The sequence below is a fragment of the Vitis riparia genome, chromosome 18, assembly GCF_004353265.1.
Source record: "Vitis riparia cultivar Riparia Gloire de Montpellier isolate 1030 chromosome 18, EGFV_Vit.rip_1.0, whole genome shotgun sequence".
Lineage (NCBI taxonomy): Eukaryota > Viridiplantae > Streptophyta > Magnoliopsida > Vitales > Vitaceae > Vitis > Vitis riparia.
The window spans coordinates 36,865,969-36,890,374 of record NC_048448.1 but is presented as its reverse complement, the minus strand read 5'-3'; the positions used below and the strand labels follow the sequence as shown (position 1 = coordinate 36,890,374).

The following is a 24,406-nucleotide window of genomic DNA, read 5'->3' as shown; positions in this document are numbered from 1 at the left end:
AGAGGAGAAAGGAGCCTTCCAGGACTTTTAAGTGAGAGTTGTGGACATTTTTAAGCTGTTGACGGAACATTCTATGTGGTTAGAAAGTAAGAAACAATGGACCCATGAGAGAGAGAGAGAGAGAGAGAGGAGAAAGGAGCCTTTTAGGACTTTAAGTGAGAGTTGTGGACATTTTTGAGCTGTTGACAGAACATTGTTTGTGGTTAGAAAGTTAGAAACAATGGATCAATTCTCAATCACTTTATAAAACAACCATGTTCTTTTTGGAATTCTTAATTGGGATTCCACAATTGATTTGACCCAATAATTCTACCATTTACCTTTTCAACAATTTTTTTTCTTTATTAGATTCATGAACTCAATCTTCTCCACATTTGAATTCAGATGGTTTTCTATTAAAAATAAAAAATAGTATAGGACCATAAAAATAGTTAGGCCTTGAATTTTTATTTTTTTTAATTTTCTAATATTTTAATTGAATACAAATGGTCAAAGTTTTAAATTTTCAAATATTTTAATTGAATATAAATAGTCAAAAGTTTTAAATTTTTATATAAAATTTAAATTATGAATAACACTTTTTGTAAACGAAATCATTAAGGATTGACTTTTTTAAACACGAAACTTAGAATATACTTGATTGAATGAATATATCATGAGATTTGTAATGGAATTAGACAATTAAAAAAAATGATAACATATCGTATGGAATTAGATAATTGATTTTGTTACGTCAAACAAAAGATAAGATAAGATATATTACATTCTATGTGAGATATGTTAATTGTTGGTAAAGATATAAAATATACATATATCATGTATCAAAATTTTATTTATTTTTTTCATCATTTTAAAAAAAATTATTATTTATTTTTGCAAAATAGAAAATTTTGATTAAAAAATTAAATTTATGGTTTAAAAAAAACTAAAAAAATATTTATAAAAGTTACTATAAAATAAAATAATACCAATATATGTATTATATATTGAATAATAAATATAATTTTTTTATTTATAAATTTTAAATATTTTAGTCATGAATATTATTAATAAATAAACAAATAACTATTTCCTAAATTTAAATTATTGAACAATTTTTTAGTAACACTAAACGCAAGAAAATTTTCATAATTTTCTAATATTAAATATTAGAATGTAATATAAGTTTTATTTTAAATAAGTATCAAACATTAAAAAATAATATATATCATATTTCAATAAATATGACATAATACCTCTTATTCCATTTAGACCCTGTTTGATAGTGATTTTAGAAAGCGTTTCTAAAATATTTAATATTTAAAATTTTTGTCATTCAAGTACTAGAAAAGTTAAAAACATTTCCTGTAATCGCTATCAAACACACTCTTAATATATTAGAATATTATGATCATCTAGTATAATATTCAAATATATCAAATCTTATATTATAGGACATACATATCTTATCTTATAAGATAGGAAACATAGTTTAAAAAGTCCGAAAAAATAGAACAACAAAATGCATAAATGTGATTCGATCTAAATTGAAGTTATCTTAAGTAAAACTTTTAAGAGGCTACAAACTTATTATTTAATCATTTAAGTTGATTTTAAGTTAAATTAATTTTAATTTGAATCACCGACAACCTCGAACTAATTATATACCAAAAAAATGTACTTTAAGAAAACAAAACAATTTGTATTCATTTAAGGCATTCAAAGCACCACCCACAAATTCAATATAATCGGCTACTTTTTAAGTGCATTGAATTTGAAAATGATGTAAACCCAAAAAAATTAATTGCAAAACCTTGAAAAAAAGGGGAAAGAAAAGAACAAATGTGGTGATATGACACAAAAGCATTTTCTTTTGATGGAATGAATACAAGTCATGTCAACTTGAAAGAAAATTCAAATCCTCCTGATAGCCACGTGTCAAAACGGTGTTGTGACATTTGGAACAATGACATTACTAATAGTTTATAAATTACAATATTTAATTAGCATCATAAATAATTAACAAACATAATCTTCACTTTTTAATAAATCATTCTTAAACCCCTTTTGCCTTTTGACTTGTCTCTTTGCCTGACCTTTTGCCTAGAGTCTTTACTAGGGTTTGTTTGTTTTTTTATTAAAGTCTTATTTAAATTACATTATTTTATTTTATTTTTGTTGGGGGTATATTGAAGGAAGGAATGGGTCCAAACAAAAGGGTGTGGGTTATGGATTCAATATGACATACTCAAGTGGGTCAAGTCAAATAATAAATGGAAGGTGGGTAAAGGTAGGGTTATGCTTTAATGAATGATATTGTAGATAAAAATAGAGCCAGTAACTGTACCTGCAAATGGGTCTCAAAGGATTGGGGAAGGGTCAATAATAAGGTCAAAAAAACCATTGTTTGCATTAAATCCACCAACTTCGAAACCTCACACCTTTAGGTTATGCTTGGTTCCCAAAAGGGTGTAAATTCTTAAAAATTCAATCTTCTTAGCGTACTCTCCATACAATAAATTCAACAATCCAACAATTCAACAAACCCTGGTGTTTCTCATATCTGTTTCTTATGTAAACATATATATATATATCTATATCGAGATTATTAATTTATACTTGAATCAAAACCAAACCATCCTTTTAGTGATAGTAAACCGATTTGATCGATTTCATTGGATTCAAAAATCGAATGAATTGGTTTGGTTTTGATTGATTTTGGTTGAATTGGATCGGTTTATCTTTTGTTCTTTTTCATGCTAACACCCCTAGTTTCTAGCTTATTCATTGCCAACACAAGTTTATAAAAATAAAGCATAGTTATCAAAAGTCAAAATTCATTCCTTTCCTCATGAATGTTAACGAACTTTTTCCCATAAAGTGAGATCTTATTGAACTCTCAACCTTGTCCACACAGCATAGATTCAACTGATTGAAAGGATCCCATGTGATCTGCTCTTTTGGAGCCTAACTGGTAGGGCCAGAGGGAAGTCAGAAGAAAATATGGACCCATGCCCACTACTTGGTTTCCAAAAAAAATTTACCTTTGTTAGGTTTGAAGTACACCACACTCACTAGTTTCTTGATTTCCAATGGCCCAATAAAAAAATAAAAATAAAATAAAGGATAAGGAGTCTGTGCAAGAAAATATTTTAAAAAAAACAACCCAGATCATCAAAGATTTTGGGGAGTAAATAAATTTTATGGGAACATGACAGAGACCAGAATGTGGCTGCCTTCAACATAGAGTCCGTGGTGGGGGGTTCCACTAGTTGCAGAAAGTGGGTAGGGGGAGTAATGATGCAAGCTGACAATGCAGAAACCCACATGTGGGTTTGGCGTGTGCATTAACTTATGAACCCTCAAGATGGAAAATTTGAAAAAACTTGTGGACAGCAAGAGAGAAAATCATGATATACATAACAAGCTTTATACTTTTAGAGGGGGGGAACTCAGAATAATATTGTAATAACTCCATGTTTTTGGTGCTTCTACAGGAGGAAGAATGCAACATTTTTGCTTGACTAACAAACATGATTACTATAGTAAATTAATGGGGAGTACTGCTTATGAATTGTGAATTATAATAGCCATGACCAGACACAAGGAGATCTGGTTGGTAGCGAGCTTGGATTGTGACATTCAACAGATATAAAATCATACAAGAGAAAAAAGCAGGCTCCAATGGAAGTATATGCTGTATCAAATTGTAGACATAAATAGAGTGTTACCTTTGTATCAGAATGGAGGTTGGGCAACTGTATGTTTTTCATGATGAGGGGGTCAACCGTCTTTGAAGCTCCTCAACAATTCTACTTCTAGGGACTAGAATTTCTTCTCTGGTTGTGGTGTCTCTTAATCTAACAATTCCTTCGTTCTGTTCCCGCTCACCCACAAGTATCATCCAGGGAATTCTTGACTCTTCAGCACGATCAAAGTGCTTTGTTGGTCTTTTATTGACCATGTATTCTGCTTTTAGTTTGGCATTCCACAACTCACTCACGAGCTCAGCAGCTTGAGATAGGTCATTGCCAAAAATACTCACTAGGACCTGGGTTTCAGTGGCTCGGATTGCCTGCCAACACCACAAAAAGGAGAATGAAACGGTTCAGCTATGTTCTTAAACAAAATTATTGATGCTGGATAGTATAAAAGAAATTTCCTCTCCTGCCAAGAAATTTCAATTATGGCTATGCGATCTTGTGCCAAGTACAAATATATTATCTATTATTACATTGGCACCTGTAAAATAAAAATATAAACAATAATTTTTCTCATAGCTTAAGTGAATACAATGTTATGTGTCTCAAAAATAGTTTGTGAATCAGGAACACAACTTAGTGCTGAAAATACCATATGGAGTCTCATGTAGATTGTTTTCCATGCAAAGTTAATGCTCCATGTGAATTCTCTAATTTCTTCAGAAAGATTCACAAAAATGTCAAATGATTGACAAAGAATCATGGTAGAGATATGTCGAAAGGGAGCTACACTCAGTAGGAATAACCAGATCCACTTATTCATGAGATTGCTGCTAAGAACTGTCTATGGTGATGGTTATTGAAGTCCTTTATCTTACTAGACATTATCTTCCCAGTTTGTCCTTTGTTTTATACAGTTTTGAGACTCAAGCTTTCCTCTCAAGGGCTCTGCTGAGTTGGTTCTCAAAGATGTATAATAGCCTCCCTTATGATTAATGTCTATAAAACCGACTTGGTCCTAGGGTTGAAAATACTTGTATCTAAAATTCTCTTTGATATATATTCCACCATGACAATGAATGATTAGAGAGCATGTTGTGCTAGTTTAAGATAAACACCACATTAACAGAGGCGTGTCATATGGCACATCACCTGGTTCTGGTCTTTCTGAAGCTGCTCCATTATATTAAATACCCGCTCAATACCAAGACTGGTGCCAACTGCTGGAACCTGCTTTGTACCAAACATTCCTATGAGGTTGTCATAACGTCCACCAGCAGCAATAGATCCAACCTGAGTACATAAATATGTTAATGACTTAGAAAAACCTTTGTTTTCTATGTGAGAAGGCAACTATAATATACAAGCAAGTTTTGAAATACATATTTCATTTAGGGAGGACAAAGATATCCAGTCGATCAAGTATTTTCTTCATAACATCTTAGCAACCTGGAATCCGATAGGAAAATGTTATAGAGGGCAACTCATCTCAATGTTCAGCAGCATTTGATGGCTTAGCAAATTATAATCAAATAAGTTCATGATGTAAATCACCAAGCTAAAAAGAAAAAAGAAATTACATCGGACCTTTTAACAGTTTCCTCAATTACCACTAATTCTAAAGAGGGATCAGGACGACCAGTTTGAGTTCTCAATCTATAACACCTTACCACGCGAACATGCAAAAGAGAATTGGTGAACATGTCACGTGAAAGCAGAGATGTTTAGTGATATGATCATATGTGAGCAAAAAATAAATAAAAACAGGTAGTTGTAATAGGTGCACTTCTCCGAATTCCTACTTTAAAGTTCAGATTGCCTTGATTCAAATTCAGTTCCTAATTGTCATTCAAAACTTTCAACACTGAAATTGTTCAGTAAAAAGCTCTAAAGATTTTTTTTTTTTTTTTTTTGATAAGTAAATGAGATATGCATTAAAAAGGCTAATCGCCACAAAGCATACAGGGAGTATACAAAATGGCAAACGCCTCAAAAAGAGAAAAGGACCAAAGAGAACAACCTCCCCTTAAGTGGAAGCTATCCACTCCAAAAAACCTATAAGGGAGACATACTCCTCACCTAAATACACTTTGGCCCAATTCCACAAATTACAGACAAAAGAATTCTTTAGTTTCTGAATATTCAACTCACCCCCCCTAAAGGCTAACCTATTCCTCTCCTTCCAAACCGTCCAAAAAATACATAACGGAATGGATTTCCAAATCTGTTTCCTTTTCTTCCCTACGAATGAGCCCCTCCAAGAGATAAGAGTCTCCTTTACAGTTTCTGGGAGGACCCACTTAACATCTATCAACCCAAAAATAATGTCCCATAGGGCTCTAGTCACTATACAGTGTAAAAGAATATGATTTACATTCTCTTCTGCACAACCACACAAAAAACAACAGTTTGGGAGTTGCACCCCTCTTAACTGTAGTCTATCCAGAGTAAGCACCTTCCCCCATGTAGCCTCCCACGCAAAAAAACATACTTTGGTTGGCACTCTATCCACCCATATTCTCCTTGCAGGAAATATTGTGGCATTAGGCTTGTCTAGCAGCCTGTACGCTTCTTTGACTCTGAACAAACCCTTTCTTCCCTGTTTCCACATAACTGAATCATCCTCCCTGGAGGGCCTATGACCCCTCAAAGTATGAAGCAGCTCCCCAACCATATCCAACTCCCAATCATTGAAGTCTCTCACAAAGACAAGATTCCAATCTCCTTGACCCGAATCCTGATCCCACATCTCCTCAATCGTAGCATCTCTATTCACAGCAAGGACAAAGAGATGATTGAAACATTGGGACAACGGAGTGTCAGTGCACCAACTATCTTTCCAAAATTTGATTTTGGAGCCCTTTCCAACTATAAAAGCCAAGTTTTCCCAGCACCAATCCGCTTCTTTCATAATCTCCTTCCAGACCCCTACTCCAACCGCCCCAATAGCCCTTTTTGACCTCCAACCATAAACCTCTTGCCCATATTTCGAAATGATTACTTGTTTCCAAAGATAATCCTTTTCACAAGCAAACCGCCAAATCCACTTGCCCAGCAGGGCTCTATTCAAGGTGGCTATTCTCCTTATTCCTAGCCCTCCCTTGTGTTTTTCTGTACAGACCGCATCCCATTTAACCAAGTGGACTTTTCCCTCCAAATTTCCTCCCCCCCATAGGAAATCTCTTTGGGTTTTCTCCACTCTCTTAGCAACAGACTTCGGCATTCGGAAAATAGACATTTGGTAAATTGGCATGCTAGCCAAAGTACTTTTTATGAGAGTGATCCTCCCCCCTTTGGAGATGTACTGTCTTTTCCACAACGCAAGTCTCCTCCTGACCCTCTCCTCCACTCCATCCCACATAGAAGAGGCCCTAGCTGGAACCCCTAGGGGAAGGCCCAAATACTGAGAGGGCAAAGACCCCACCCTGCACCCTAACTCAGCTGCCACCTCAAGAATATCCTCCACCTCTCCAACTGGAATAATCTCGCTTTTGGCTAGGTTGATTCGAAGACCCGAAGCCGCTTCAAACCAAAAAAGTATCCAGCTTAGGTGAGAAACTTGCTCTTTGTTTGCCTCACAAAACACAATCGTGTCATCAGCAAAGAATAGGTGGGAAATATTCAAGGAGGTCCTACTACCACCCCGAATGATGCATCCTGAAAGATATCCCCCCTCCACCGCTCTCCGTATAAGGACGTCCAGAACCTCCATTCCCATAACAAAAAGGTAAGGAGATAGAGGATCCCCCTGACGAAGTCCTCTAGTACTAGGGAAGAACCCAGCTGGCACTCCATTGACAAGAATTGAGAATTTGGCAGAAGACACGCAGCTCCACATCCATCCCACCCACTTGGTCCCAAATCCCATTTTTTGGAGGACTTTCATTAAGAAATTCCAATTGATACTGTCATAAGCCTTTTCAATATCCAATTTGCAAATAAGGCCCTTCTCTTTTCTCTTCTGCCACGAATCTATCACCTCATTAGCAATTAAGGACGCATCCAAAATTTGTCTTCCCGTTACAAAGGCATTCTGAGCATTAGAGACCACCTTGCCAATCACTTTTTTGAGCCTATTAGCTAAAACTTTGGCCAAAAGTTTATAGAGCCCCCCCAACAGGCTGATAGGCCTAAAGTCTCCAAGATCCTCAGCCCCGCTTTTCTTAGGTATTAACACCAGGAAAGTGTGATTAAGGCTCCTAACAAAGGAATTATGCTCATGAAATTCCTTAAACATCTCCATGATCTCCTCTTTGGCAAAATCCCAAACATTTTGCCAAAAGGCTACAGTGAAACCATCCGGGCCTGGGGCTTTGTCCCCATTCATCTCCATCAGTGCCGAGTGAATCTCATTCTCTGCAAATGGGATTTCCAGACTCTCTGCTTCTTGCTGGCTGATGCACCCCACCTGAACTCTACCAATATCCGCATGCCAGCCCATATCTTCAGTGAGCAACTGCTGAAACGAGTTCACCACTCCTTCTCTCACCTCTTGTTCCTCTTCTAGCCACTCCCCATTAATCTTAATTCTGTCCATAGCGTTGGTTCTTCGATGGGCACTAGCCATTCTATGGAAAAACCCCGTATTTCTATCCCCCTCCCTTAACCAAATCTCCCTTGACTGCTGTCTCCAATGAGCTTCCTCCAACAAGACCCATTTCTTAAAGGAATCTTTAGCTTCCTTTTTTAACTCAGCTTCCTCCATAGTCAAGATTCTCTCATTTTCCACCCGATCCCAAAAATCAACTTGTTGCAAGGCTGAGGCTTTATTAGTTTCCAGCCTCCCAAATACCTCTTTGTTCCACTCCTTCAACTTCTTTTTAATTTCTTTCAATTTAACAGCCAGCCTATAGCTAGCACTGCCCCTGATATCAATTCCCTGCCACCAGTTTCTAACAATATCATTAAACCCCTCAACCTTCAGCCACATGTTTTCGAATCTAAACGGGGTTGGACCTCTTCTTATTCCACCCCCCTCCAACACAATCGGAAAATGATCAGAAATTGGCCGAGACAACCTGCCCTGAGTGACTCCACTAAATTGATCCAGCCAGCTTGGGGAAACTAAAAATCTGTCTAGTCTCGCCCACGCCTGATTATTGAGCCCCCCACTCCATGTGAACTCGCCCCCTTGAAGGGGCAGGTCCACCAGCTCAAGATCATCCACAGTCTCTGCAAATCTCCGCATGGCTGAGCTGATTCTTCTCTGGCTGCTCCTTTCTTGCTGAAACAGGGTGATGTTAAAGTCCCCACCGAGACACCAGGGGTCCTCCCAAAGGCCTCGTATTGCCCCAAGTTCTTCCCACATACCCTCCCTTTCCACTTTGGTAAAGGGACCATACACTCCCGTAAAAACCCAAATAGCTCCATTTTCTATGGTCTTGAATCTACAAGACAAAGAAAATTGACCCTCCTCCCAATCCAAGATATCCAAAACCCGCTTGTCCCAACATATCAGAATGCCACCCGCAGCCCCCTCCGCATTTAGAGCTCTCCAGTCTAAGAATCTCCCTAAACCCAAACTTCTCACAATACCCTCCGTCATCACCTGAATCTTGGTTTCCTGAAAACACATTAGATCCACCCTCTGTTTCCTTATATAATTCTTGATAATTTTCCTCTTAGAGCTGTCATTAGCTCCCCTCACATTCCAACTTATGATCTTCAGCTTCATTGAGAAACTATCAGCTGATTCCCTTTGCCCTGAGAAGGTCCTTTCTGCTTAATCCCCCCCTCATAATTAACAGAGCATTCCAGCCTCTTTAGCTCCCTTTCAAACTTGGACTTTTCCAAAAGCTCTTTGCTGTGAATCTTCTCTCGCCTCTTTCTGATTTTAATCAGAAAATTCAATATCTCCTTTTCCAGCCCCTCCGTAGAGAATCCCAAGAATTGACTAAATCTTGCTAGGCTACATTCCTCCCATAATTCCTCTTTGTCACTTTCGGTGCCTTGAGAACCAGAGACTCCAGTATTCCCCTCCCTGCCCCTAATCTTGTCCCTGGTTATGTTGTCCTCTCCCGACTTCCATGATTCAGTTTCAGTCTCCACATTCCCTCATAAACTGTTAACCAAGTTGTCATATCCCCCCTTAATTCCTCCACAACTCCCCCTGGGCGATCGAAAGACTCCCCCTCCGGAGCCCGATCAGAATTAGAAGAGAGAAGAAGAGAAGCACCCATAGCTTGTTGATCTTTAGGATAAAACGGGGCATACCTTTTAGCTTCCTCTTCCAACTCTTGATCAGTCTTTGATAAATTCTCATTCCTCTGTCCCCTTCTAGGCTCCCCTGGCATCCAGCTCGTCAAGGGGTCCTCTGAAATGGGTCCTTTTCTGGAACTAAAACAACCCAGAAGACCATCCTTCTTTGACGGAACAGTTAGGCTCTTCCTTACCAGGCCTTCCACCTCACTCTCCTGATAGCAGCCCAAATCAACAGCCCAATTACTTGGGCCTGCCTCTGCATCACCAGCCCCCTTCAATTTGTTTTTTAACTTTTGGCCCAAAGGCCCATCTGTTTTGGACAGTCCAACCTCTTTCTGCACTTCATTAAGGCCCATACTTGGGTCACACCTAAACGGCCCAGCCACTCCATCTGGGCAGACCCCATCTCCCATTACCGGGCCATGGATCAGGGTCCTGGGCCCTAGACCCGGCCCATTCTCCTGCAAAGCACTCCCATCAGCTGGCAGAGGCAGTTCCTCGTTGCCCACAACTACCAATTCCTTCCCCACGCGCTTCCCACGCGTGAAAGCAACTCACCCTAACCTCAGTTCTTCTACTGATGTCCGACGCAGAGGATAGCCTTCTCACCATCGGCCTAACCTCCCACCACAATGCCACAGTGTATACCTCTTCCTCAACCTCGATTTCTAACATGCTTGGTCTAAAATCTCCTCTGATTTTAACCAAATTCTGGCCCATTGAATCTCCCCCATCGACCTGGTGCGCTCGTCAAAATCTACAAATCCCCCACACACCTCTCCTATTTTCTTCAAAACCCCCGGGCTCCAAAGCGAAATTGGAAGACCGAAGATTTTAACCCAAGCTTCCTGTTCCATCTCCTTCTCGTCCCGACATCCCATCTTTGGATTCCATGGAACCAGCCCTAAATGGACTCCTCCCATCAGTCTACTCCCCGAGGAGACCACTCGGTGAGCCTCACTGAGATCTTCAAACTCCAGCAGGGCCTTACCTCGTTCCAGCATGGCCAGCCTAGCTTGCCTTTTAGGCCCCAAGACTTTGCCCAGAGACTTCCCAACCTCTCCAGATCGTCTTCTTCCCTTTTATTGGACCAACTCGCGACAAGACATTGCTCCAGCTTCTGTAGATTGCCCGCAATCTCCCCCTTAGAGACCTTCATCCTGACTGCGTTTACGCCATCCCGATTTGATCCCGTAACTGCTTCTACAAATGATTTCGCCGGAGAAAAATTTCCAGCAGTCCTTACCTCCTGCAACTCTGTCCTTCTACCCACTCTCTCTTCCATTTGGTGTACCATCTCCGCCATAGCCTTCCATCCGCTTTTATCTCTCCTTCCTCTCGGTAAGAAGATGCAATACCATTTTCGTTCCAGATCCGTAACCCCAGCCTTAGGAACCCACCCGATCTGTTGAACCCCCGAACCAACGTAAACATTTTGCCTCTATCTTTCCACTCCTTTACCCATCTCCTTCTTTCTCGTCTCGTATACAATGATCTAAGCCCTCCTTAAAGAGCCCTAGGCTTTCCAGCCCTAATCGAACCCAAGACTCTACACCCCGCTTCTTCTCCACGATGCGAATCTGGTTTTTCCCTTTCTTAATCTCCAGGGCAAGCTCGAAGGTCTTGGATTCCACCGTGAAGCTTCGCGTCCAGCTCGCCTCGCCGTTCTCATCGTCGTCGCCGGCACACGCGCTCTCACGCTCCCTCGCTCCCCGCTCTCTCTCTCTCTCTCTCTCTCTCTCTCCGCTCTCTCTCTCCCATCTCGAGAATGGAAATTTATAACACGAGAGTTAATGAATTTTTCTAACAGATTTTCCAAATATTAAAAAGCTCTAAAGATTTATCGCTTCAGCATTAAAAGGATTCTCATGAATCAAACGTGTGTGATGAAAGAATATTAACAATGCCATTAACAAGTAAAATGAAAGAAAGAATAATTCATTTGTTATAGTAATACATTTACCTGGGTAGCCCCTTTAAAAACAGCTTCGAATATCACTCCAGTATAATAATCAAGACCTCTGGCAAGACTCAAGTCAAAAACAACTTTGTTGATGCACTTTGACTTTTCCAGAGCTGTGAATAAAATCTCCAAGTCAGTCAATGCAGCAACAGATGCATTGTTCCCTAAAAACTCGCTGCCTTCCTGTTTAAGCTTGGATAATAATTCCAAAGGAGGTCCTCTTTCCTTCACAAATGTTCCAATTTTTTCTGCTGTTTCAATAGTTAAGCCCTTCTCCTCCACCTGGCACCACACCATAACATGAATTACATCATAGAACTAGACATTTGCTAACCATTTTACTAACAACAATGTCCATTTAATATCATACAAACCAGCAAATCTCTTCCATTCAACCCCAATCTTTTTTTTTTTTTTTTGATAAGTGAGCGCATATATATAAAACTAGGTAAAAAGCCACAAAGCATACAGGAGGTATACATAGTAGCCTACGCAAAAACAAAAAACAACACTCACCACCCCTTAGGGAACGGCAAGCCATTCCAAAAAACCTAACAGCGAAGAGGACTCCTCTCCCATATACACCCTAGCCCAACTCCACAAATTACAAACAAATGAATTCTTTAGCTTCTGAATAGCTAGAGAGCCGCCCCTAAAAGCTAATCTATTTCTCTCCTTCCAGACCGTCCAAAAATACACAACGGAATGGAAGTCCAAATCCTTTCCTCTTTTTCCCCACAAAAGGGCCCCTCCAACTTACTAACATCTCTTTGACTTTCTCTGGGAACACCAAATTAGCCCCAAACAAGGCCAAGACAATCTCCCAGAGAGCCCTTACAACTGTACAGTGTAAAAGAATATGATTTACAGTTTCCTCTTCACAACCACACAAAAAACACCGGTTTGGAAGCTGTCAGTCCCGTCTTTGAAGCTTGTCCAAAGTTAGGACCTTCTCCCAAGAAGCCTCCCAAGCAAAAAAAGCAACTTTGGTTAGGACCTTGTCCACCCAAATGCTCTTTTTCGGGAAGGCAATGACATTAGACCCTGTCAACAACTTGTAAGCATCTCTAATCCGAAAGCGGCCATGTCCCTCTCCTTTCCATATCACTGCGTCCTCTTCAATAGAAATCCTCAAATCCCTCAACATATGCAACAGCTCTCCCAAGGCGTCCAACTCCCAATCATTAGAGTTTCTAGAGAGTCTTATGTTCCAGCCTCCTTGACCGAGGCTCGAGTCCCACATCTCATTTACCGATGCGTTCCTTTGGACCGCCAAAGCAAACAACTGGGGAAAAGCTTGGGACAACACCTCATTTCGCACCAAAGGTCAGTCCAGAACCTTACCTTAGTCCCTTTTCCCACTTTGAATTCTATATTCTCCCAACACCAAGACGACTCCTTCAGGATATCCCTCCAAACCCCCACCCCAAACGTTCCGCGGGCCTCCTTTGTTCTCCAACCAAAACCCAACTGGCCATACTTCACCCCAACCACCTTCCTCCAAAGATATCTTCCTCAAAGGCGAACCGCCAAATCCATTTCCCCAACAGGGCTTATTCAAGAGATCAATTTTCCGAATACCTAGACCCCCACTCTCCTTTTGGGTGCACACCACTCCCAATTGATTAGGTGGATTTTGCTTTCCGTACTTCCCCCTCCCCAAAGAAAATCCCTCTGTAGTTTTTCGAGTCTTTTTACAACTAGCTTAGGCATGCGGAAAAGAGACAATTGGTAAATAGGCATGCTGGCCAAAGTGCTTTTGATAAGGGTAATCCTCCCGCCCTTTGACAAATATTGTCTTTTCCACAAGGCAAGCCTTCTTCTCATTCTTGCTTCAACCCCATCCCACATAGCCATGGCCTTGTGCTTGGCACCCAATGGCAGCCCCAAATAGACAGAAGGGAGGGTCCCCACTTTGCACCCTAACTCCACCGCCAACATCTCAATATCTTCCACCTCCCCAACCGGGATTACTTCACTTTTAGCAAGGTTTATTCTAAGACCAGAGGCTGCCTCAAACCACATCAAAATCCAGCTTAGGTAGGTAATGTGATCTTGTTTGCTTCACAAAAATGATCGTGTCATCAGCAAATAATAGGTGGGAGACATTTATCTCCATTCCCCCCCTCCCTTGAATGTTACAACCTGAAATGAAGCCCCCATCAACAGCCCTTCTTAACATAGCGCTTAGTACTTCCATTCCCAACACAAATAGGTAGGGGGAGAGTGGATCTCCTTGGCGTAACCCCCTAGAATTGGGGAAATAACCAGCTGGTACCCCGTTCACCAAATAGAGAAACTTGCCGATGAAATGCACCACCTAATCCATTTCATCCATCGGTCCCCAAAGCCCATTTTGCGCATGACCTTCATGAGGAAGTTCCAATTCATACTATCATAGGCTTTTTCAATATCCAGCTTACATATCAGCCCTTTCTCTTTGCGTTTAAACCAATAGTCAATCACCTCATTGGCTATGAGCGAGGCATCTAAAATCTGTCTACCCTTCACAAAGGCATTTTGGTCCGGCGAAACCACCTTGTCTAACCCTCCTTAATTCTATGGCTAGCACTTTGGCCAAAAGCTTATACAAACCCCCAAGCAACTGATGGGTCTGAAATCCCCCAAGTCCTCACCCCCCCTTTCTAGGAATGAGGACTAGGAAAGTAGAGTTAAGGCACTTGGCAAACGATTTTTCTTCAAAAAATTCCTGGAAGAACTCCACAATTTCCTCCTTCACGAACTCCCAACAAAATTGCCAAAAGGCCACTGTGAACCCATCCGGGCCTGGGGCCTTATCACCATTCATCCCCAACAAAGCCACATGAATCTCTGCCTCAGTGAATGGCTGTTCCAGACCTTCAGCTTCAGCATGGCTTAACCTTTGTAGCTGCAGCCCTTCAATATCAGCTTTCCAAGATTGTTCCTCTGTCAACAACTGCTGAAAGGCATGCACAACCCCCTCTCTCACCTCCCTCCATTCAACCCCAATCTTGATACGCCCACACACCTCCAACCAAACTCTCAAAATATTGACAAAATCATTTGAAGACCAAACACTAATGTGCACTCATTACTAAACTGACATGATTTTCAAGTTATCTTTCTCAAACTTCATAGAAAGAACATGCAAGAAGATATCGTTAACAAGCTTAACTCAAAACAACTAACAAGTACAACAAGTCAAGTTCAAATGAGGAATAAGAATGAATCAAGTACTAGTCCAAGTATTGGCATCACTCAATTATAAGAAGAGAAAGGAAAAAAAATAGCAAATTGATAAGGGCAGCATATTCATCCAGTAACAACCTTAATGCAAATTGTTAGTTGCTGTTTGATATGAACATATTATGAAAATGAAACTTAATAGGTAGACAATCAAAATCAGTAATTAATCACCATATGTAAACAGGACTGAAGATAGCAAATCCATCATCTATAAAAGAGGTTTTCTTTTCTATCCTTTATCATTTTAGAGGTGTTAATGGGTTAATAACAGGGCTAAACTCCCCATATACAAGCCAACACGAACCCCACCCAGACCTCTAACCCCACAAGATGAGGTAGTCCTCTCCACTTACACTCCTAAACAAAATGGAGGAATTTCATACAGGATAATCTGATTCCAGGACATGGACAATACTTATTTTATATGTGCACTGCTAGTAGGTGGGACTGTTGAACAATTTGCTGTTTATGATTCCACTTTACTCATCGTATTTAGGTTCTTTAACAGAATCTGTTGAGTGCATGTTAGTAATTCCTGAAAGTTAGAGATCCTCTACCATGGAAACATAAAATGAATTCCCGTACACAAATGCAAACAACTAGTATTTTACAAGTATTTATATCAAAAAGCAATCTAATATTGACTTGCAGGATGAAGCAAGAGCTTCAGATTTCAGTATTTCTTTACAGGAAAAGGTTACTAATAGCTCACAGAACTAGAAATGTTGTAGGTCAATTCAAGGATCAAGAAGCAGTCAAGCTCTGATCTTGGATTACATAAGCACAAAAGCAAATTGAGTTAGAAATATCTTATTCAAAACCCATTTAAGGTCATAAAGATATAATGAAAAGAAGCATTCTCATTCCTCAAGAACATCTATTTGCTTCTGAATGAGCATAAAGAACAGTAATAAAAACCCAAACTTTTCCAAGTTGTGTAGGAATCTCCCAAGAAACAATAGAACTCCACATCAACATAAATATCATTTTCTTACCATTTCCCTTTTTATCTGCTCAAATGTTTGCTTGTCTAACTTGTCAATGCTTGAACAAATTGTTCTGAATTTTTCAGGTGGCACTCCACATATGTCCAACATTCCATCCAGCAACTTTCTATGGTTCAATTTTACCTGTAAAATATGGGGGGGAAACTTCAAAACTGAAAAGAGTAAAAACTCCTCCAGGAAACACATAAGAAATTCTATCTGCAAGTAGGCAAGGGGTGTAGAGAAAATTAATATAGCTGTATTAATAGGGAATGTAATGGTATCATGTATGATGCAACTCCAAGCACTAAACTTGCTTGACAACAAAATTATTGGATGTTAAGGCACAAACTAAACCATATTCTAATATTGTAAACTTTTTTAAAAGATATTGTACCATATTTTGAATATCATTTTTTTATAGCTACCATACTTTTAAATATCATACTAACTTCAAACACTATCTTGTCTATGTATTTGGTCATACTCATGCTTTCAAATGATATTATAGTAAGAATAATCCATGTCTAAGACAGTTCTCATCACATTCATACACGACATGTCAAAATCAATATCCAAGAGAATTAGAGTGCGTTTGCAGTATTTCTACCTGAAGTGTTTTTAGTGAAAGTGTTTTCTCCGAAAGTGTTTTTAAGAGAATCACTTATCAATTGTTTCTTCAAAAACACTACGAGTGATTTTTCAGATTTTTAAAAGTGTTTCCTAAAATTTGTCAAACACCTAATTTCTTTTCAAAAACACTTTTTAGGGTAAAAGTGTGTTTCCTAAAATCACAGCCAAACAAGCTATTAATAGCAGAGTCTATAAACAAGACAAGGCCAAAAAACCTGTTTAGCTTAAGTAAGAATCTAATCTGTAATGTTAAGTCTTGTGTACTAATACGATTTAAGGTCAAGCAGTAAACAAGCAACACGATCAGAAAATGTACCTCATAATCTCCGATATTTAGTTCATCCAGCAGTTCAGTCAAAATTTTTACGACCTCGAAATCTGGCCCCATAGATTCATATTGACCAGCAATATCAAAGTCACACTGATAGAATTCACGGTATCTCCCTTAGATGGGTTATCTCTTCTGTACACTTTAGCAATCTGATATCTTTTAAATGACGTCAAACCATTCATAGCCACATATCTAGCAAATGGAACGGTTAAGTCATACCGAAGAGAACACAGCTCTCCACCCTGTAAACAAGTTAAACACACAAGTGACATATTTGTGCCAAAATTGATAAATAAAAAGAGGAAGGGGAGGAGGGAATATGGGGGCAAAGAAAATTTTGACCTTAGTTTTCTTTTTCACAATGATGAAATAAAATTAATAAAGCCCAAATTGCCCATTGGAAGCTGGTAGCCACTAGGAATGACAAGTGGGGAAAATAAAAAGGAAACATATCACAGACAAATACTGAAACCTGATGCAAAATGACTCCGATGCAAAGCTAATAAAACAATCAAAAGTATATCATAATTGACAAACATGCTCAAACTCAATAGAAAATTTAAGGATTGTGCAAGAACATGCTATATGTGAACAGCACAAGCTTATCTAGTTGACCAGCTTCTTCACCAGCCTATACAAGCCACTTCAGATTGAACCTTTGTTGATTCTATCTGTTGTTTGTACATGCAAGACCAATTCACAAGGATTATCCTCATTCTCATCAACCGGTCCATGGTAAGGCTCTTCTCCCACATGGCTTCCCACACACCCACCCAATTCCCTCCCCCCCCCCCCCCAACACACACACACAAAATAAAAACACAACAGACAAACAATGAATGGAGCAGTGAATTCCTACACCCCAATTAATGGAGAAGGGACAAAGACTCGTGCAGATAGCTCCCCATAAAACCAAGAAACAGTGCCTTTTTTAAAGCCTTCCAGACCTACTTGTCCTCCTTATCCACCCCAACATCTTTTGCTAAAATGCTTGATACGAAATCTATAACCAGCTCAAGCTCCTAGCAACAGAACCTTGTAAGAAACCTTAGGTTTCAATGACCTCTCCCTCCATCTGAACCACAAAAAAACTCCACTTCTCTGGCTACTGCCATGCTAAAGAAGACCTAAAAATGATCCTTTGAATGACACTTCCCGTGCCTAACATCAAACCAAATTTGGTTCTGAGCCCCTCTTTTGTCGTTTGTGGTACAAGTAAGACAATAAAATACATTCTCCCTCTTTCTGATTGCTTTTGAAAGATCCATTCCCATCAATCCACCCCAACCTTCACCCACCCAAAAAAGGGAAAAAATCTCCACCTCTATAGCCTCCAGATCAGTTCCCTAACAAAGCCTTATTAAGGAAGAGCAAGCTTCGGATTCCAAGATTCCTTCACAGAGCACACAGTCAACCATAAATTCTTCCCACTTCCTCCACTATCATCATGAAAAAGGATTCCAAACCCATGCAGGCAAAACAAGAAAGTACATGAAGGATACAGGTAAATCTGACCAGGTACTCTTAATGAGTATAAGCTTACCTCCCATAAATAGGTACTTTCTTGTCCAACACACCATCATCCTTTCAAGATGCTCTACCGCTTGATTCCACAACTGCCTCGGCGCCTTAACATTGGGAATAGGTCTCAAAGGCAGGCCCAAGTATGTAATTGGTAGATGGTGTACCCTACAGCCTAATACTGCAGCCAAAACATCCACTTTCACCACAATTCCAACTGAGATGAGCCCACACTCTCCAAATTGACATTAGCCCAAGTACAGCATCAAGGCACAGAAGAATATACCTAAAGCATGTCAAATTCTTCTCCTTGATGGAGAGTCCTATTTGAACATTGATCATGATCGTCCTTTAAAACTTAAAATATTATTTCCAAGAATATTCCACTAAAGATTCATAGGTCAATATGCACCTGATAAATACCAATGGTAGAATAAGAGAGAGATTCAAAGCATGCCACAGTCAAATTCTCTCCATGACTCCCCTTGAAAGAAAAAGGCAAGAAGGTGGCCCACTTCAACTATGAGACAAGACATGCAACTAATTGAGTTGTCTTCACTCAAGCCATCAAGCCAAGATCCTTAACTGATCCCACATTGAGTGAACAAGATGATGTTTCAGAACCTGCCCAAACAACTGGCAATAAGTTGTAAAGTATCTTATGTGAAGTTGAAAAGTTAAGCATCAACATGCCTATGGATATATGAGCTCCACCTCACTGGCTATGCTTGTCAAATTGCAGGTTCATATTTCATCACATGTCATTTTCATTGTAGGCATTGCCACATATTGCTTGGTTATTTCCATGCATCATCATGGATTAATCAATTTCTTTTTTTTTTTTTTGATAGGTATCATGAGTTAATCAATTAATATTTTATTCTTTTTTCTCACTATTAGGCCCCTGCAAGTCAGAACTCTGCATCAAGTTCAGTGTATGCACCATTTTATCATGCAACATGGAAAGTCAGCATGCATGCATCATCTGACTCCCATAAATTAAGCACCCAACATGTGACTCCCTTACCAGACTAAAACTAGAGAACTTCATTCCACATCACATTTGAACTTGACTGTGAGTGAGCTTCCTGTAAAAGGAGATCTCTATCCACAAGTATTTCTACCTTCATTATTCTTTTTATATATTTTCAATATTGGTCCTTGCCTTAAACCTTAACAATTTGTTTGTCTTTGAAATTCCTATGAACAATAACATTTCCTAAACCATGGTTCACCAATAGAGAGATTGTAGGTAACATTATTTAAGGTTTAAGTGCATTCCAGTGTCACTTACGTCACAAGCATACCATACCATTAAAGCAAACAAGGAGAACAAATAAATATAGGAGCAAAGTAAAAGGCTTATATTGTCAAAGGAATACAAGTTATCCATTGAAGAAAGAAATATTAATGGCATACCAAACTTCTACTTTACCTGGTCTGCAAGATCATAAATCAACTTTGAATCTTCCCCATATTTCCCCATGAGAGTCTCCCTCAATTCAAAAACAGGAGTATCCAGAGCCATGGCACCATGCCTCTTGAAAACATCCCCTATAATTGAAAATGCTTTCTCCCTTACAGCCATTTGTTCTTTTGCAAAATCACGAGTACCCTGATGTTCATTGACAATATGATCACTTTACTAAAGTTGAGGTCTTTTTCTCTTCTGAAATCTTAATAAACAAAACAAAATACTCATGAAAATAATTAGAATAATGCAAGGAATCATGCAAGATACAAATTTTTTGCTTGTATAATAGTTCCTAAGCCATAATTCTGCTATCCATGGACTAAAATGTCCTACTATAACACTGATAAATAAGCAGGACAAAAAGGAGGCAGGAAGCTGTCATTGGGCCTGGAAATAATGCAAGATAGTTGCCTTGAAACAATTAGTACAGTACGGACTTTGGACACCAATGATAATAAACCACTCAAAAGGCTGGATGAGTTTGGTATTTTCAATTTGTTATCCAACTATTATGAAATAAATTGGACAGCTTTGGAATGGGACTGACCACACCCAAACCTTGAACCAAATAAGATCAACTCCAACCGGAGTCCAAATTGGGTAAGAAAAAATTGAAAACCAAAATAAAGAAACTTGCTTTTTTTTTTTTTCATTTTGTTTTGTCTTTTTTTTTTTTTTCCTGATAGCAAACATGAGACCAGTCGAGGTTGAAAAAGAAAATTCCCAAACCCTTCCAAGAAAGCACAAAGCAGAAAAGAGCAGCATTGGTTACAGGATTAACTAGCCCCATTACCATCCCTAAATTTGGCTGAAATTTCTGCCTTTCCTAGTGAAATACTGACAGTGAAGAAAAAATCAGTAATGTGATGAAACACTCAAAAACAATGGCACAAAACCTAATTCACCATTTACATATTTATCAAATCAATATATTTTGAAGAAATCAAATCTTTATACACGTGACAAGTTAATAAAAAGTTATAAAATGTATTTGATATTTTGAATATTATACAAATGTTTTGTGAAACTTCATGCCCATAAAATAAAGCTTATCATGCACAAGGCTCAAAATATAAAAATAAAAATATAATCAAACACAAGTAAGTAAAGTTTCTGAGGAAAAACTGGTTGTTAGAAGCCAAAATTACTCCAATGGGGAGGGCCATGACAATTCAGCTCACTTAAAAAGTTATTTTTGCTGTTTCAAAAAAAAATGAAATCAGAGAACTTAAAAAAGGAACTAAATCATAAAATTGAGACTGGTCATGTCACCTTTGGAAGCTTGGGGAGTCTTCTACTTTCATTGCTTTCCAAAATCTCTTTCACTTTCATCAATAAACTATCAAATTCTGGGTCCTTCAGGTCCAAAAATGAGTGAACACCCCTCTACCCATTTCCCCAATAAGCTTGAAGCATCAACTGCATCCCCTCCCCCACTTTGCAATCTCTCCTTAACAAGCTGCACTATAACACTAGTCCCTTTCCCCAATACCTTCTTTTTCTTCTCACTCTTCTTCCCCACATAAACCTTCTGGTCCCCTCCATTCACCTCAACGCCTATTTTTCCAATTGATTCACTACCTTCAAGAGAAACAAATGCCGTTATTGCCTCCCAAATCACAATCTCCCATACCATCCCCAACAACCCATTTACCTCATGAAGAAACTTAACATAATCCTCTTCAAACACAGCCTCCGAAATCAACCTATATGCATTTTTCAAACCATCAATACTTGGACATTTCCCCTCAAACAGTCCCACCAAACTCGACCTCAAATTATCACTGCCTATAGAATTCAAATTCATGTTGGCCCGAGACAAACTGCTCTCACCCAAATACCTTAGTGATGCTGCTAAGGGTGATACCACCGTAGCCACTGCCTTCCCAGCCCCACCAGCTTTATCTACTTTACCACCAGAATTCAACTCAACCCGGGTCCTCAAATGCACCATTCTCACCACTTCTCTCAAACTCCCATGAATTTTCGGAATTTCAGATACTGCATCAACCTCAACTTTACCCACCAACTTAGACCCATTAAGCAAAACCTTCAAATCACTAGCAACACCAACCTCATCCTTTACACTGAATCCATCACCGGAATCCATCAAATTCAACGCCCCCACATCAGCCCTCGATGCCTCACACGATATCGCTGCCACAACATCGGCAATCGTCGACAAAGCTGACGATTCATAGTCCAAAATCCCACAAATTCCATGCAAACTAGCGCACGTTTTCTCCAACACCCCAACCTCTTCTGCACTCACCTCAACTTCACCCAAACCAAGGGCTTTCGATCCAGTATTCAGAATCTCAGAAATGAGAACTGGAAGAACGGGACTGGCAGAGCCGGAGAGCAAAAGCTTGTTCAAGAGTGCGAGAAGAAACGCCCTGGATTCTTCCAAGGTTAGGATTTTGGGAATGGGGATGTGGCATTTGACCGGCGGAGATTTTCGATTGGACGACGATGAGTTGAGCTTATCCAGAATCGATGAGTCGATTCGTACCTGAGCGAGGCCGTTGGCGACCGCGAAAACGGAGACGGCGGAGAGAGAAGAGCCCTTGCCTCCGAGCGTTATCACAGAGCTAGGCTTAGGGTTCTTGTCCGCCATTGGTGCAGCTTGGGGACGAAGAAAGAGCCGGTTGGGGTTTTGCGTGACTCACAGTCACATTCAGCGTTAGGGTTTTGTTTTTCTGGGGTAGTGATCCTCTGTTTTGGGTTCAGCAAGGGGCTACAAATCCTCCAATGATATCTTATGGTCTTACTTACTATTTTGGTTTGACCTTCTTCCCCAATTTTACCCTTTTCACACTTTACCGTCCGTTAATATGACCTTTTCCTAACCTGAACCAATGCGGCCCTCAATCACACTACAACATCCATGATAATAAACTTACAAGGAAAATGCTTTCAAACATTTTTTTCAAAACAATTTTCTATACTTCAAAAAACAAAAAAAAAGAGACTCACGTAATCATGCATTATTTAAAAAAAACAGAAAAATATTTTTAGCAATCAAAAAATTATTTTCTCTTTTTTATTATTAAAAACAAAAAACAAAATATTCTTAAAAAATATCTTTTAATTGTTTCCCATAGGCTATTTTAAAAGATTAAAAATAAAATATCATGCATAAAAATTATTTTAAAAATATTAAAAATATAAATTGTTATAGATCAATTTTCAAAAACTATTTTTAAAAACACTTACCAAATAGGATTATAATATCTTTTATAAGTTTCACTTTTTACTTCTAAAATAAATGCATTTCGGAAAAAGTAATTCTCTAAACTTTTTTGGTTGAATATAAGATATGATAAGTGATGAGATAATTTATCATATCTCATTACCAACCAAATCCCTTTTATTATCCTATCACATGCTATATCTAACCAATCAAACATGATTTTATAGTAAAAAGTATCAAAGTTTCAAAACTACCCTTTTTAATCTTATTTCTTCCTACACCGACTACCTTTTTCTTCTTCGTCTTCTTCTTTTTTTTTTAAATTTGACATGGCAATCTAAAAAGCTTTATTTTTATCCTTAAACTTTGACATACTAAAACCAACATGATTTTTCTTTTTTCCTTTATATATATAATAAGTCATGATAACAAATTTCATATAAAAATAAATGCATAATGAATAAATTTAGAGGTTTAGGATATAAGATTTCCTATATTTTTATTAAATAAATATTTATTTACTTTATAAATCTTATTATATTATCATATTATTTTATTATTTTTATTTTAAAAAATTAAAATTTCTAACTTGTTTATGGTTTTAACTTTTTTCTTTGTTAAAATGTTTGATATTTTAAATTTTATAAAATAAAATTTTGGAAAAGAGAGTATCAATCTCTTAATAAAAAAAAGTATCGTATTTAAAAAGATTGTTGTGCCAAAAGGGTAGTAACCTCGTGTTAAAGTGTTTATACAGTAGTATCCTTCTTTAAAGTGTTTATTAAAGTAACCCTAAATGGGTATTTATACTATTCTTCATTAGACTTAAGTGACTTGAGCGTAGTAGAGGCTTGGGTCACTTAATTTAACCTAAATTAAATTTTAATTGATTAATTAAACTCATAAGGTCATTTAATTAGTCAATAAGTTCAATCCAAAGATTTTGTTTACTAACTCATAAGCAATATTGTGTAATTACTAAAATGTCTTTATACGCATAGATGAACCAAAGGCTAATCCAATCCCAATAAATCTTGCTAATAAAATATATGAGCTCAAGTAGGAACTACTAACACTCATATGATGGTATTGACTCAAGAATCCAATTCTAAAGTTGATTCAACATTTATAAAGAATCAATTGCATTTCAATACTCTACACAAATAATAACGAGACACTAAGTGCTTAGGCGTATA

General features: G+C 38.4%; 1 protein-coding gene across 1 annotated transcript; it reads right to left on the bottom strand.

Moving 5' to 3' along the window:
• Nucleotides 1–3,414: 3,414 nt before the first annotated feature.
• Nucleotides 3,415–22,717, bottom strand: LOC117906442 (histidine--tRNA ligase, cytoplasmic-like). The gene is given in 9 exon segments (XM_034819463.1): nt 3,415–4,054; nt 4,833–4,973; nt 11,845–12,126; nt 16,068–16,202; nt 17,008–17,138; nt 17,141–17,264; nt 19,979–20,158; nt 21,290–21,403; nt 21,438–22,717. Coding segments are annotated over 9 exon segments (2,610 nt in total). The 5' UTR covers nt 22,635–22,717; the 3' UTR covers nt 3,415–3,748.
• Nucleotides 22,718–24,406: the final 1,689 nt, after the last annotated feature.